General features: G+C 33.9%; 1 protein-coding gene across 3 annotated transcripts in view; it reads right to left on the minus strand.

The window, feature by feature from the left end:
• Positions 1–14267, minus strand: part of PHTF2 (putative homeodomain transcription factor 2) — a 133426-nt gene that overhangs the window by 44776 nt on the left and 74383 nt on the right. For 2 of the 3 annotated variants that reach the window (XM_045828105.1, XM_045828107.1), the window contains exons 3-5: positions 9225–9281; positions 2341–2410; positions 1542–1700 (exon numbers count right to left, since the gene is read on the minus strand). In XM_045828105.1, coding sequence (XP_045684061.1) covers positions 1542–1700; positions 2341–2410; positions 9225–9281 — 286 coding nt within the window. The remainder of the gene's footprint in view (positions 1–1541; positions 1701–2340; positions 2411–9224; positions 9282–14267) is intronic. The other variant, XM_045828106.1, reaches the window with a different exon arrangement.

Below are 14267 nucleotides of genomic sequence, written 5' to 3' on the forward strand. Positions count from 1 at the left end.
ATATTTTTCGGAGCAAAGGAAACATAAGAAAGTAACTCAATAAAATTAAGATAAAAATACATTTAGAAGAACTACCATATAATGTAATGGTATTACTCAGCAAGAAAAAAGGTCAAGTTTGTGAAAGCAGTTATAAACAGCATGAAAATCCTTGGAAATAATATTATACTTAATTGCAGGCATTCTAGGAATTTATCATAAGAAAATAATTCAAAATGTTAAAAATACTTCAGAAACTGTATGTTCACTTCCAGCATCAATTATAACAGCAAAAGACAGCAAAAAGCTTAAATGTCCAATATTGATGTAGGATAGGATATTTTCCAATAATTTAAAATTATATTCATAAAGACTCTGATGCTTGGTATGACACAAGGTAAAAAAATACAATTGCTTACAAAGAGTGATCTCAACTATATCAAAATGTTAAAAAGTAAACTGAAAGGCAAGATTATAGGTAGTTCTTTTCTTCAGTTTTTTCCTACATTTTTCCAAATTTTCTGCAGGGAACATGTGTCATTTCTTTAATCAGAAACACACATACACTCTCTCTAACAACAATCCCAAAATCTTCATAGTTCACTTCCTTTTATGCATATAAGATATACCCTGGCTTAAAGGAAACAACTTTACCTAAACAAAAATCTGTAGTTTTAAATTTATTTTCATTTACTTAAAAGAAATTCTCTTTTTCATAGAGTTAGTTAATAAAACATGTTTAAATAATCATTCAGGATTAAAATAATGTTTTTTAAATAGACATTAAAAAGAATTAAAGAGTGCCAACCAAATTAAAATCACTGTTTTGTTAAAGTGATGGAATATGAGTGGTTTCCTCTTCAAGACTCCAAACGCTTTAGTGGTGTATATTATGCACTGTATACTGCTATGACTGTGCACTACAATGCTGCTGTGATGGGAGGCAGTGTAAGAGAGGTGTTAAGCATATGGCTCTGAGTCAAACGGTTTAAACTAGAACCTGGGCTCTACTACACTTGGTGATTTGTAAGACTTTGGGCCATAAAGTTCTTCAGGGTCCCATGTCTATAAGCTAGGCATAATAGTACCTATATTTCACCAGGTTATTGTGAGAATTACATAATCTGTGAAAAGCACTCACAACAGTTCATGGTATGCAGAATTTCAGTACAGAATGAGAACAGTCTCAGATCACAATTGTTAAAAGAAAAAATCCTGGCTGAGGCAGGAAAAATGAACTTGTATAAAAAAAGGACTGGTGTGGTATGTATATAGGGGAAGAGATACATTTTGAAGAGATATTCTAATTTTTTAAAATCCTCTCAATTTGTATTTTTTTCTAGCCATGCACAGATTCAAATTTTCACAAAATTATACTGAAAAATAACTGCTTTGTTTTCTCAATCATTGTTAATGTGTGTCTTATTAAATGAAATATTATAATAAATATTTATCTTCATACCCAGTAGTACTACATATTTTCATAAAAGCCTTGGTAACCCTAAAAAAATAATAACCTGAAAGATAAAAGCAAAATGCATTTCTATCATTTAATTTTGTACCTTGAAGAAGATAAAGGACAAGAAGCCAGAAAAAGATGACTTTAGATGTTACTTGTAACCACCACCGGAAGAAAAAGGGAAAAAATACAACTCGAACAATTCCTTTTCTAGTCAGAGAAGTCCAAGGACTTTCAGGTTTTGCCTTAGCAAATGCAGAGCCTGAGAAGAGTAAAATAAAATGACTGAGTACATTTATTAGTCTTTTATTTCCTTAGAGAAAAAAATTTCAACATTTTAAGAAAAATAAAACATGTATAATTTTATTTTGTACTACGCTATGAATGAGAAATGTCCCACTTTGGGTAGCAAACACTTAAAAAAACATTCTTCATGCTGTCATATTAACTCAGGTACTTCACAAAAAATTTAACTGAAATAACAGCAGAATTTCTCCCACATATTTTATAAATATAAGACAACATTCAAATGCCAGTTCCAGTTAGGAATTTTAAATTATCACAATAACACATTAAACTAATATAATATTGTATGTCAATTATACTTTTAAAAATAAGTTTTAAAAAATGTTACTGCTTTCATTTTTATAACCAAGTCTTATAGTTTACTAAGCAAACACAAACTGCTTTCTTTTGTACTTTTTTCTTGGAATGATCTTCAGTGGGAGGAAAGACTAGTTAATGGTATTTAAATACTTCCGTTCTGTTTTTAAAACTATTCCTGTTTCATTTAGGCTTATTAATACTTTTATTTCTACAAACATATATCTAACCCATTTTGAATTCTGTTTCTTCAAGGTCAATTTCTAATTGCATTAAGCATTTATTTATCCAGGGCTCACCTCTTACAAGATCAACATCTATGAGGTCTGGTTTCACATGCGCTGTTTTCTTTGGTTTATTCCTTAAACCCTATAACATATTAAAAGTAGTATTGGTGAGAGTGTCAATCTTAAAAGTACTCATCACAAAAAACTGTTTTTTGTTAACTATGTATGGGGACAAATGTTAACTACACTTACTGTGGTGATCATTTCTCAATATATACAAATATCAAATCATTATGTTATATACCTGAAACTGTTATGTCTATTCCTTAATAAAAAAGTAGTATTAAAATTACACATATATGTCTATATATATATATATATATATATATATATATCCAGAAGAACAGAGAAGAATCATCTAAAGATTCAATTTAAAAAGTTAATATACTGGACAAAAATATAATACATTTTACATTTGTTGTAAATGGAACACAAGTGTAGTATTGTAATAAATTTTATTACTTTCCAAAAAATTTAAGGATGTGTATAATACGTGGTGCCTGCTTATTACTACCAGTAAAATTCTAAAACAAAGACTACCGCTACCAATTAATTTGTTATGTACAGCCTGAGATGGTCCAGGAAACTGCATTGGCCCCCAGATGTGCATAGGAGAGTGTTGAGGATGGCTGGGGTGACACTAACTCTGAAGGGCTCTCAAGGTGTGATGCTGGGCACACTGCTGTAGAAATCAGGGGACCACAGAGCTGAGGACAGTAATGCAGAGTTCTAAGCAGATGCCAGCATGTATGGGGTGGTATTGGCTGAGACCCGAAGAGAATGATGCATATCTCAGGCTTGCCACTATGTTCACATGCATAACCAGACCAAAACACCACCTAATCACAGCAGAAATCTCAATTCAAAGTAGTTTAAAAACCTGGAATTACTAAACATCAAGATTAAGTTTCTGCCATCAATATACAGAAAAGGGTAGATTATCAAAATTATTGAAAAAAACACTACAAAAAATAAATTACACTTTATGACTTAAGTCTAGGATGTTAAAAATTGGAAGAGTTTAAGCTAAACTCTTCAGGAACCAAGTACTAAGAGATGACACACAGTTTTTAGATGGTGTTTTATTATTCATTCAATATACCAAGTAACTGTTCAGTGCTTTGTTTAGTCCTAATCCAAATAATTAACAATGACCACCTAAAGTAAAAATTTGATTAGTGTTTGCATCTAATGCAAAGCAGAGAGCATTTGAGCTCAGAATGAACTGAGATGTTTAAACCAAAAATGTGCCCTGAAATCAAGATGCAATTAAACTTTGAACCCTTGCAAATAGTCTGTCCATAAGAAGTTACAACCAACCCAGAGATACAAAATTACAAAAACAAGAGAAAAGGGTCAGGGTTGAAGATATATCCATGATAATTTTATACACAGTTGGTCTTCATAGTCACAGATTCCACATTTGCAAATTCACCTACTCAATGAAATTTATTTGAATCCCAAAAGTGACACTTGCTGTGCTTTTGAAGTCCTTTGCAAACATGAGCACAGTGACTGTGGTAAAAAATGAGTCACCCAACATGCACATTCCCAGCTGAGGTCAAACAAGGCAATGCTCTGCCTTCTTGTTTCAGATCTCTGTATTGTAATTAAATGTCCTTTCACAGTCTACTCTGGTGCTATATACAGATTTTGCGTTTTTTTTGGTGCTTCTTGTTGGTAATTTTGTTGTTTAAAATGGCCCACTAGCAAACTGCTGAAGTGCTGTCTAGAGCTTTTAAGTGCAAAAAGGTTGTGGTGCCTCTAAGAAAATGTGTTATAGATAAGATCTGTTTAGGCATAGTTATGAGGTAGGACCCCAAAAACATGGAATTATTTTCTGGAGGGCAGGCAGACCCCTCGTAGTCCCTGCTAGGTTAGTGTTCTAGGAACTTATCTGTATCAGTGTACCAACTGGTGTTAATGTGAGAGGCTGCATTCAACTTCAGTGAATTTTTCTTTGAAGACTCTTTCAACGCTGTTTGTCCATTTCATGATGGGGGATTTATGAATGTACCTGCCCACATCATGCTGAGTGTTCAGCAGTTTTTGACCCAAAACATCATAACCCCATGCCCAACCCTTCTTATTCACCCAATCTCACCCTGAGTGACTTTCTTTTGTTTCCCTGGGTGAAAAATGTCCTCAAACAGAAATGTTTTGCTAAGTGGAAGAGGTGAAACAAAAGACTGCAGAAGTACTGAAAAGCATCAAAATCAATGAGTTCAAATTGTTTTTGAGCAGTAGGAAAAAGTCTCAATAGGTGTATTGTATCAAATGGAGAGTATTTTGATGGTGACTGAAATCTAAACATATAAGAATAAACACAATTTTTTATAAATAAATTCTGGGTTTTTTGGGTTTCCCCCTTATATATCATTTTTGACCATGAGTTCAATGTTAATAAAACCAATAATACATATTGAATAAGGGGTTTTTCAACTAAATACACTTAATCAATGTTATATACCGATGAGTTGAAGAAAGGGTTGTGACTAGAAGCTTGCAGGAACTTAATTGTATTTCCTCTAGGAGCAATGTTCAATATTTACTAAACAGTTGTTCACAGTGTCTTTATAGAAAATAACTACTGTGAATGAGAATCAATTGTACCTGTATTTCATTTCCCATTTTAATGTCATGATAGAGTGGTGAAAGACTATAAATCATTCCTGATAAACTGCAAATTGGGAAGGCAATTCTAATAATACATACGTTTAACAAAATTTCATTAAGAGAGCACTATTTAGATTTGTTAAGACACTTATGAGATTTTTACCTTTATTAGTGCCAACACATTTGAAAATAGTAACATTTTAATTTACTTGTTTTTCATACATTCTTTTAAAAACAGTTTGAAAATAACCTTATAGCCAATGTTTTACCACAAATGTAAAATTAAATTTACGGTTGTATACCAAAAATTTTTATCAAGATTGTTTTAAGAACTTAAAGTCCTTACAAGAGGAAAAACATATTATCTTATCTTATGCAATTATGTTGTTTTTCACCATGTTCATTCTACTTGAACTTTTTATATGTGTTACTTTTCTATTTTACATTTCATTAAAGCATTTATTTTGAGCTACATTGTAATGTTACAATGTAATCACCAGTTTTGATAAAATGTCCCCTTCAAGGTAGCCTATCAGAGTATTTCAAGGGTTTAAAAAAAGAAGAAAAATTATACTGATTAATTTTCTAATATTAATTATTTTGTTCACAAAAATAAAAGATTACCACCAAGATATGAGCATTCATAAAATCTGACTTTAATTAAGTATATATTTTAAGTTGGAAGATTAAATTGGTTTATAATAAACTAGACCCATATAAAATAGCACAGCTTTCAGTACTAAATATAATTATGGACCCTCAAGATTTTTATGTGGTGAAAATAGATTTTTGGTGGTGAGCATGCTATTGTGTATATAGATATCAAATTATGCTGCACACCTGAATCTTATGTAATGTTATTAACCAATATTGTTACCTCAATAAAAAGAACACATAGCAAAAGAGGTGAACAAATAAAAAGTGAAAACTAAGTTAGTTTTAAAAAAACTTTAAAAATTTACTAGCTTAACTAAGAAGTAGAAACAATCAAGTACTACTAATATAATTAATCTCCAAGAATTCAAATAATATATTCTTTATTGAATATACAGTTAAATTCCTATAGTACATTCCTGAAGTGCAATGACACAAATAATAAGAAGTTTTAAATGTAAAAATATTATAAACACACAGATAATGTTGAGCCAAAAAGCTTAAAAGGGCTGTTTATATTTAGAAAATACTTTGGTTCAATGACCCAGACTTCCATGCACAGACCTATTATAACACTTAGACTCCATTAAAGAATGTAACCATCAGTTTCACTTTCTGGAAATCCTATTCGGTTCCCCCATCCCATTTTTTCTCTGTAATGACTTTAGACAGCCTAGTTCTTTTTATTGAAGCCTTAAAACTGTATTAGGTGCTAACCCAAGAGGAAATTCTACACTTAATTTTAAATTTGGATCAAGGTGATCAGAAAATAAAAACTTTCAGTAATAACTTTTTAAATGCTTAAGAAAAAATAATTTGCAACTAACAAAGATTTAACACTTTAGCAATATAAACTCTTGGCTTTTAATTTAAAAAGATAAACATTTCTAAGAAATATAATTTCATGGCTTTCGTTGATTTCTTTAGTTGTTGCTCACTGCTTGATACATGAGCAAATTGATAACATAGAAACACAAATTCAATACATTCAAAACAGCATTCTCTATGCCACAGGTACAGTGTTTTTATTTTTTTAAATCTATGCCACAGGTAGTGTTTTTATTTTTTAAAATTAAATAGTTAATATTAATACACCAGTTATGCACTTGTCTTTCTTAGAATAAATGCAAATTATTTTATATTATAAAGAATATGCCTCCACTAGAATATTTAGTAAGAATGGTTTTTATTACTGTTTTAATTCTTCAGTTACTATTACAAAGTATTATCTTTAAAGGCATACATATTTCAGAAACAAGTTACAGGTCTTAGCTTTCCCTAAATTCATCCTGTCAGCATACCAAGAAACAACTAATATAATTCTTTCTTATCCTAACCTTTATTTAGGCTTTAAAATAGTTTTTTTCAAAATGAGAAAATTACTAGGACCAGGGTCCAGTACAGAGAGCACCTCTTCCTGAAAATGGGGCATGGCCAGAAAAGAGGCTGCCCTCTCACCTACTGTCATACAGGGCATGCTCTGGGGAACGTGGTGCTAGACAGACCATTGTAGATGACCTGCTCCTGCTGGGTTGGGGTTTCCTAGCTGGCACAGCGGCTCCCTCACTTCAATCTATTGAAAGTCAGCCCTTGACACAAGGGCTTGAAATAAATAAATAAAATAAAAATGAAGAAATTACATAACTAATGTAATTTGTGATGAGTGGCTTACAACTAAAAAATTATATCTATACACATATACATATATTTCAGATGTTTTTAAATTTCATAAAATATCCAAATGTGCCAACTGGTAACACCACTTCTCAAAACACTTAATATTCTCTGTTCAACAAGATAAAGATTGTCTAAAAGAATAAGAGATTTTAAGGCTTCTTACTAGATTTCTCTGCTGCTTTTTATTTGCTTGACTATTCCAACTCTAGACTATTTCAACTCACCAGACTACTGTCTCATGAATCTCCTACTTCTCTTTCCTCCTTCATTTACATCTCCTCTCCCTTACACACCCATTAAATATTGATGTTTCCCAATATCCCATTCTCAGTTTTCTTCTTTCATCATTAAATGTAAATCCACTCACTCCTATAGCTGCATCAACATAATGTGTAGAATATATAATATATAATACATACATACACACTTTAAATACCGAGGACTCCTAAGTTTGTTACCCACATACCTGGGTATTTCTAAAACAGAATTCTTTATCTGCCTCTCTTCTAGTATTTGCCATCACACTTAGTAAAGTTGTAAAAATATGAATTTAATCAGGTAATCTTTTCTCCTTAAAATCTCTGTTTCCTCATTGTTTTCCAAATTAGTTCTAGACTCTTGGGTAAGGCAGTCAAGCTCCTTCATGCTATGACTTACATTTTCATTTCTAATTTCCCTCCTCTATTCATCCTCTCAACACTCAAGCTCCTTGAGGAGTCATGTTCATTCTTTCCTTTATGTATATTTTCATATGGTTTTCATTCTGTCTGGAATGATTTATTCATTCTCCCTAATGTCTCTCAAACTTAGTTCATGAGTAACTTCCTTTGTGAAATCTTTTCTAACCTCTGCAAGGCTGCTTCCCCTAGAGCTCCCCCAAAGAGGCCTACACATCCTTCTTTTAACTGGATTAGTCTCATTTGTAATTATGTATCTCATCTACAAAATTAAAATCTATTTCACTATTTTGTTTTTATGATTTAATTCTGTATTTTATACATATTAGAGTTACTAAAACATTGTTAACTATATGAATTGCTCATGAAAATAGTTTAAAAATTAAAATTAAGAAATGACAAAGAATCTTGCTCTTTATTACAGATGACTAAGTTTCTAAACACAGATTTTTGGGGGACATATTTTTAAGGTAACTAGAGACATTGACTTTCAATTTAATGTAAACCTTTCTGTACAAAATAGAAACTGTCAAGCAACTTAAGTAACATTCTCTAGGCCCAGATTAAATTTAGCTCGTGCAGGACCACACTGATTAGTATTACCTATACAAATGAAAAATAGAAATCTTATTACCAAGGAAGAGTGATTGCTGAGAAACAATAAATTTAGTTAAAAAATAATTTTCATGCTAGCAAGGTAGCCTATGAGAACATCTTAGCCTAAGTGATTACATGTTCAAGAAGAAACTACCTACTACAAAAGCATTTTAATTAATGCTTTATTTTCCTAAATTCTTTTTTAAGATGACCAAATTTTCAGCAGTTCTATTTGCACCCAACTCATTCTGTTAGTAACACGAAAAAGCAGATCTCAATTAAGAGCGGCATTTGCACAGGATCACTCAGGCGGGCAAAGTCCTGAAACACTTACCAGTTTAATAAACTGTACAGAGCAATGACAGCATCAAAAGTGAGGAAATGCAAACTAGAAGTATAAGGTGACAAGTGAAAGTAGAAAAGAGCTGACAAAAAATAATCATTAAACATTAAATTTTAAAAGAACAGAAATAAGCTAAAAAGCAAAGAAAAGAAAATCAAAGGTAAAGACACGAACTATGCCATCATAAAAGTTTACCTTCTTTATTCAGAAGTTTGGATAAAATTATATTAATTTATACCTTAAAAGTATATGTGAAGATATTATATAAAATATGGTTAATAATCAATTTACAGAACTGTTTCAGAATATACACAATGAAATATACATATTACCTTGATTTCTCTTTGTTCAACAGATTTTTCCCATATTTGTTGATCATATGCTCCGATCTATGAAAATAAATAAAAAATATCTACATTAAATGATCACTGTGAGTGCCCATCCTAAAGGTATAACTGCTTTCATTACAAGCAACTCAGCATTCATTCAGCACAAATTAGTTTCAGCTCTGTCCCAGATTTCTGTGATCAATACTGTACTGCAGTGGCTCTCAAAGTAGGGTTTCAGGACCAGCAGTTTTAGCATCGCCTGAGAACTTGTTGGAAATGCAAACTCCCTTTCTAGAAACACAATCTTCTAAAATTGAATCAAGAAGAAACAGAAAATTTGAATAGACTGATACAACTAATGAAACTGAAGCAGTAATAAAAACACTCACAAGACAGAAATTTTGGACCAGATGGATTCATAGATAAATTTTACCAAACATTCAATGAAGAACTAACACCTATCCTTCTCAAAATTTTCAAAAAAATTCAAGAGGAGGGAAAACTTCCAATCTCATTTTACAAGGCCAGCATTACCATAATTCCAAAATCAGATAAATACACTATAAAGAAAAAAAATCGTAAGCCAATATCCCTGATGAAGACAGATGCAAAAACCCTCAACAAAATATCAACAAACGGGATCCAGCAATACATTAAAAAGATCATACAACATGATCATGTGGGATTCACTCCTGGGATACCAGATTATTATAATATCTGCAAATCAATTAAATGGATATACCAGATAAAATAAAGAATAAAAATCATGATCTTATCAATAGGTGCAGCAAAAGCATTTCAGAAAATCCAGACCCACTTATGACAAGAACTCTCAGCAAGTAGGAATAGAGAGAACATACCTCAATGTAATAAATGTCATATGTGACAGACCCACAGCCAACATCATACTCAATGGGGAAAAACTAAAAGCATTTCCCTTATGATCAGAAACAAGGTTGGGACATCTACTTTCACCATGCTTATTCAATATATTGTACTACTGAAAGTCTCAGCTTCAGCAATCAGACAGGAAAATAAAACAAAGACATATAAATTGGAAAAGAAGAAGTAAAACTGTCTTTATTTGCAGATGACATGATAATGTACATAGAGAACCCTAAAGATTCCAACAAAAACTACTAGAACTGATAAATTGATACAGTAATGTAGCAGGATATAAAATTAATATTCAGGAAATGGTTGCATTTTTATACACCATTATACACCAAAAATGAACTATCAGGAAGGGAAAGTAAGAAAACAACCCCATAGGAAATTGCATTAAAAAAAAAAAAAACTAGAAATAAATTTAACCAAGAAGTAAAAAGACCCGTACTAACAAAATCGTAAGACTTGAAGAAAGAATCCAAGAAGATACTAACAAATAGAAGTCTATACCATGTTCCTGGATAGGAAGAATTAACATCATTAAATGTCCATACTTCCTAAAGAAATCTATAGATTCAATACAATTCCTATCAATATACCAATGGCATATTTCACAGAACTGGAACAAGTAATTCAAAAATTTGTATGAAAACAACAAAAGACCCCAAATGGCAAAAGAAGTCTTGAAAAAGAAGAACAAAGTGGAAGGTATCATACTACTTGATATTAAATAATGTTCAAGGCCATGGTAATCAAAACAGCAAGGTACTGGCATAAAAACAGAGATCAATAGAACAGAGCAGAGAACCCACAAATAAACCCATGCCTATATGATCAATTAATTTAAGACAAAGGCAAAAACATACAATGAGGTAAAGACAGTCTATTCAATAAATGTTGTTGGGTAAACTGGACAGATACATGCAAAAATACAAAAGTAGACTACCTCCTTATACCACATTCAAGAATGAACTCAAAATGGGTTAAAGACTTAAATGTAAGCCCTGAAGCCATCAAACTCCAAGAAAAAAAATAGGAAGTAAATTCTTTGGCACTGTTCTTAGAAATATTTTGGGAGGGCAATATCTCCTTGGGGAAAGGCAACTAAAGCAAAAATACAAAATGGGACTACATCAGACTAAAAAGCTTTTGACAGCAAAGAAAACCATTAACAAAACAAAAAGGCAACCTACTGAATGGGGGAAGATATTTGCAAACGATAATCCAGTAAGGGGTTAGTATCCAAAATACTGTATTTTGCCATGTATAATGTGCTCCCATGCATAATGTGCACCCACAGTTTTTGTGCACATTATAGATGGGATTATTATGCCTATTATTATACCCATGGTATATAATCATTATACTTGTGTATAATGCATATCTTTATTTTTCCCTAAAAAATGTGGGCACAAACGTGTGCATTATACACAGAAAAATAAAGTATATGAAGAACTCATAAAGTTTAATATAAAAAAAACAAACAATCCAATTAAAAAGTGGGCAGGCGACCTGAATAGACATTTCTCTAAAGAAGACGTAAGGATGGCCAATAAACACAAAAAGTTGCTTAACATCACTAATAATCAGAGAAATGCAAATCAAAACCACAATGAGATACCATCTTACACCTGTCAGAATGGCTATCATAATAAATTAACAAACAACAAGAGTTAGCAAGGATGTGGAGAAAGGGGACTCCAGTGCACTGCTGGTGGGGACACACAGATTGGTGCAACCCCTATGGAAAAAAGTGTGAAGGTTCCTCAAAAAAATAAAAATGGAATTGCCTTATGATCCACTGATTCCACATCTGGGGATTTTTCCAAAGAAATCTGAAATTTGAATGAATATATGCACCCCTATGTTCACTCTGTCATTATTTCTAATAGCCAAGATTTGGAGGTAGCCCAAGTGCCCATTAGTAGATGAGAGGATAGAAAGGCTTTGGGAGGAGCGGTCTCGCCCCGGCACACCATGTCCACCTCCGAGGTCCTGGCTGCTGGGGTCGGACTATGGCCGCGGAAGAGGGACTCAGAAAGAGGACCCTCGGCTCTCGGGGCGCAGCAGCCAGGCGACTGTGAGTAGTCTTAAAAGTTTGTCGATTTTGACTTCCGGCCAAGATGGAGGCATAGGTGGATGCACTGTACCTCCATGCACAACCAAGATTGGAACAACAACAATTCAGAGGCAGAATAACATCCAGAACTGACAGAAAATTTATCTGAAAGGAAGTCAGACAGCCAAGAAGTTGAAATAGACCCGTTCATCCACACAGGTAGGAGGGGAGGAGACAAGCAGCCAGGCGCCGGTTGCAGCATGGAGAGCAGAGAGAGTTGAGCGCATGAGGCATCCCAGGGCGCATAAGGCATCTGGGGCGTGCAAGATCACAGCAGGTGGACCCGGAGTATGCAAGCTGCAGCTGGCAGACCCAGTGAGACGGCGATTGTGGAGCAGGGCAGAGCGCGAAACCCAGGATCCCGGAGAAGGGACTGAGGTCCCACGGAGAACAGAGCAACCGCCATTGTTCCCTCTTGACCCCACCCCCACACACAACGTCACAATCTAGCGACTGGGATGCCCAGCCCTGGTGAACACCTAAGGCTCCACCCCTCACCCTAACAGGAGCAACCAGACCAAAAAAAAAAAGAGAGAGAGAGAGAGAGAGAGAGAGAGAGAGAGGGCTCAAACAGAAGAACAAATCAAATCCCCAGAACTCATCCTTTTAAGCGACTGAGAGATAGCCAACCTATCAGATGCACAGTTCAAAACACTGGTGATCCGGAAGCTCACAGAATTGGTTGACTTTGGTCGCAAATCAGATGAACAAATGCAGGTTATGATAAAAGAAATGAAGGAAAATGCACAGGGAACCAATAGTAATGGGAAGGAAACTGGGACTCAAAACAACAGAGGGGACCAGAAGGAAGAAAGAAACAACCAAACAGGAAAGAATGGAGAAATAAGAATTCAAAAAAATGAGGAGAAGCTTAGGAACCTCCAGGACATCTTTAAACGTTCCAACATCCGAATTATAGGGGTACCAGAAGGGGAAGAGGAAGAGCAACAGACTGAAAATGTATTTGAACAAATAATAAAGGAAAACTTCCCCATTCTGGCAAAGGAAATAGAAATCCAGGAAGCTCAGAGAGTCCCAAAGAAGTTGGACCCAAGAAGAAACACACCAAGGCACATCATAATTACATTAGCCAAGGTAAAAATGAAGGAGAGAATCCTAGAAGCAGCAAGAGATAAGGGGACAGTCACCTACAAAGGAGTTCCCATCAGACTGTCAGCTGATTTCTCAAAAGAGACCTTACAGGCAAGAAGGGGCTGGAAAGAAGTATTCTAAGTCATGAAAGACAAGGACTTATATCCCAGATTGCTCTATCCAGCAAAGCTTTCATTTAGAATGGAAGGGCAGATAAAGTGTTTCTCAGATAAGGTCAAGTTAAAGGACTTCATCATCACCAAGCCCTTATTTTATGAAATGGTAAAGGGACTTGTCTAAGAAAAGAAGATAAAAAAACATGTATAGTGAAATGACAGCAAACTCACAATTATTAACAACCACACCTAAAGCAAAACCAAAAGAAACTAAGCAAACAACTAGAACAGGAACAGAACCACAGAAATGGAGATCACATGGAGGGTTAGCAGTAGGGGAGTGGGAGGGGGAGAGAGGGGGAAAAGGTACAGAGAACAAGTAGCATAGATTGTAGGTTGAAAATAGATAGGGGGAGGGTAAGAATAGTATGAGAAATGTAGAAGCTAAAGAACTGGCCATGTGTATGACACATGGACATGAACTAAAGGAGGAGAAAGTGGGTGGGAGAGGGTGTACAGGGTGGAGGGAAGTGAAGGGGGGAAATGGGACAACTGTAATAGCATAATCAATAAAATATATTAAAAGAATAAAAAAAGAAAGGTTTTGGTACATTTACACAATAGAATACTACTCAACCATAAAAAAGAATGGAACCATACCTTCTGCAACAGTATGGATAGACTTAGAGGGTATTATGCTACGTGAAATAAGTAAGAGAAAGACAAATACCATATGATTTCACTTATATGTGGAATCTAAAGAACAAAATAAACAAAATAGAAACAGACTCATAGACAATGAGTACAGACTGACAGCTGAAAGAGGGAAGG

The sequence above is a fragment of the Phyllostomus hastatus genome, unplaced genomic scaffold (assembly GCF_019186645.2).
Source record: "Phyllostomus hastatus isolate PE091 unplaced genomic scaffold, TTU_PhHast_1.1 phas_scaffold_78, whole genome shotgun sequence".
Classification (NCBI taxonomy): domain Eukaryota; kingdom Metazoa; phylum Chordata; class Mammalia; order Chiroptera; family Phyllostomidae; genus Phyllostomus; species Phyllostomus hastatus.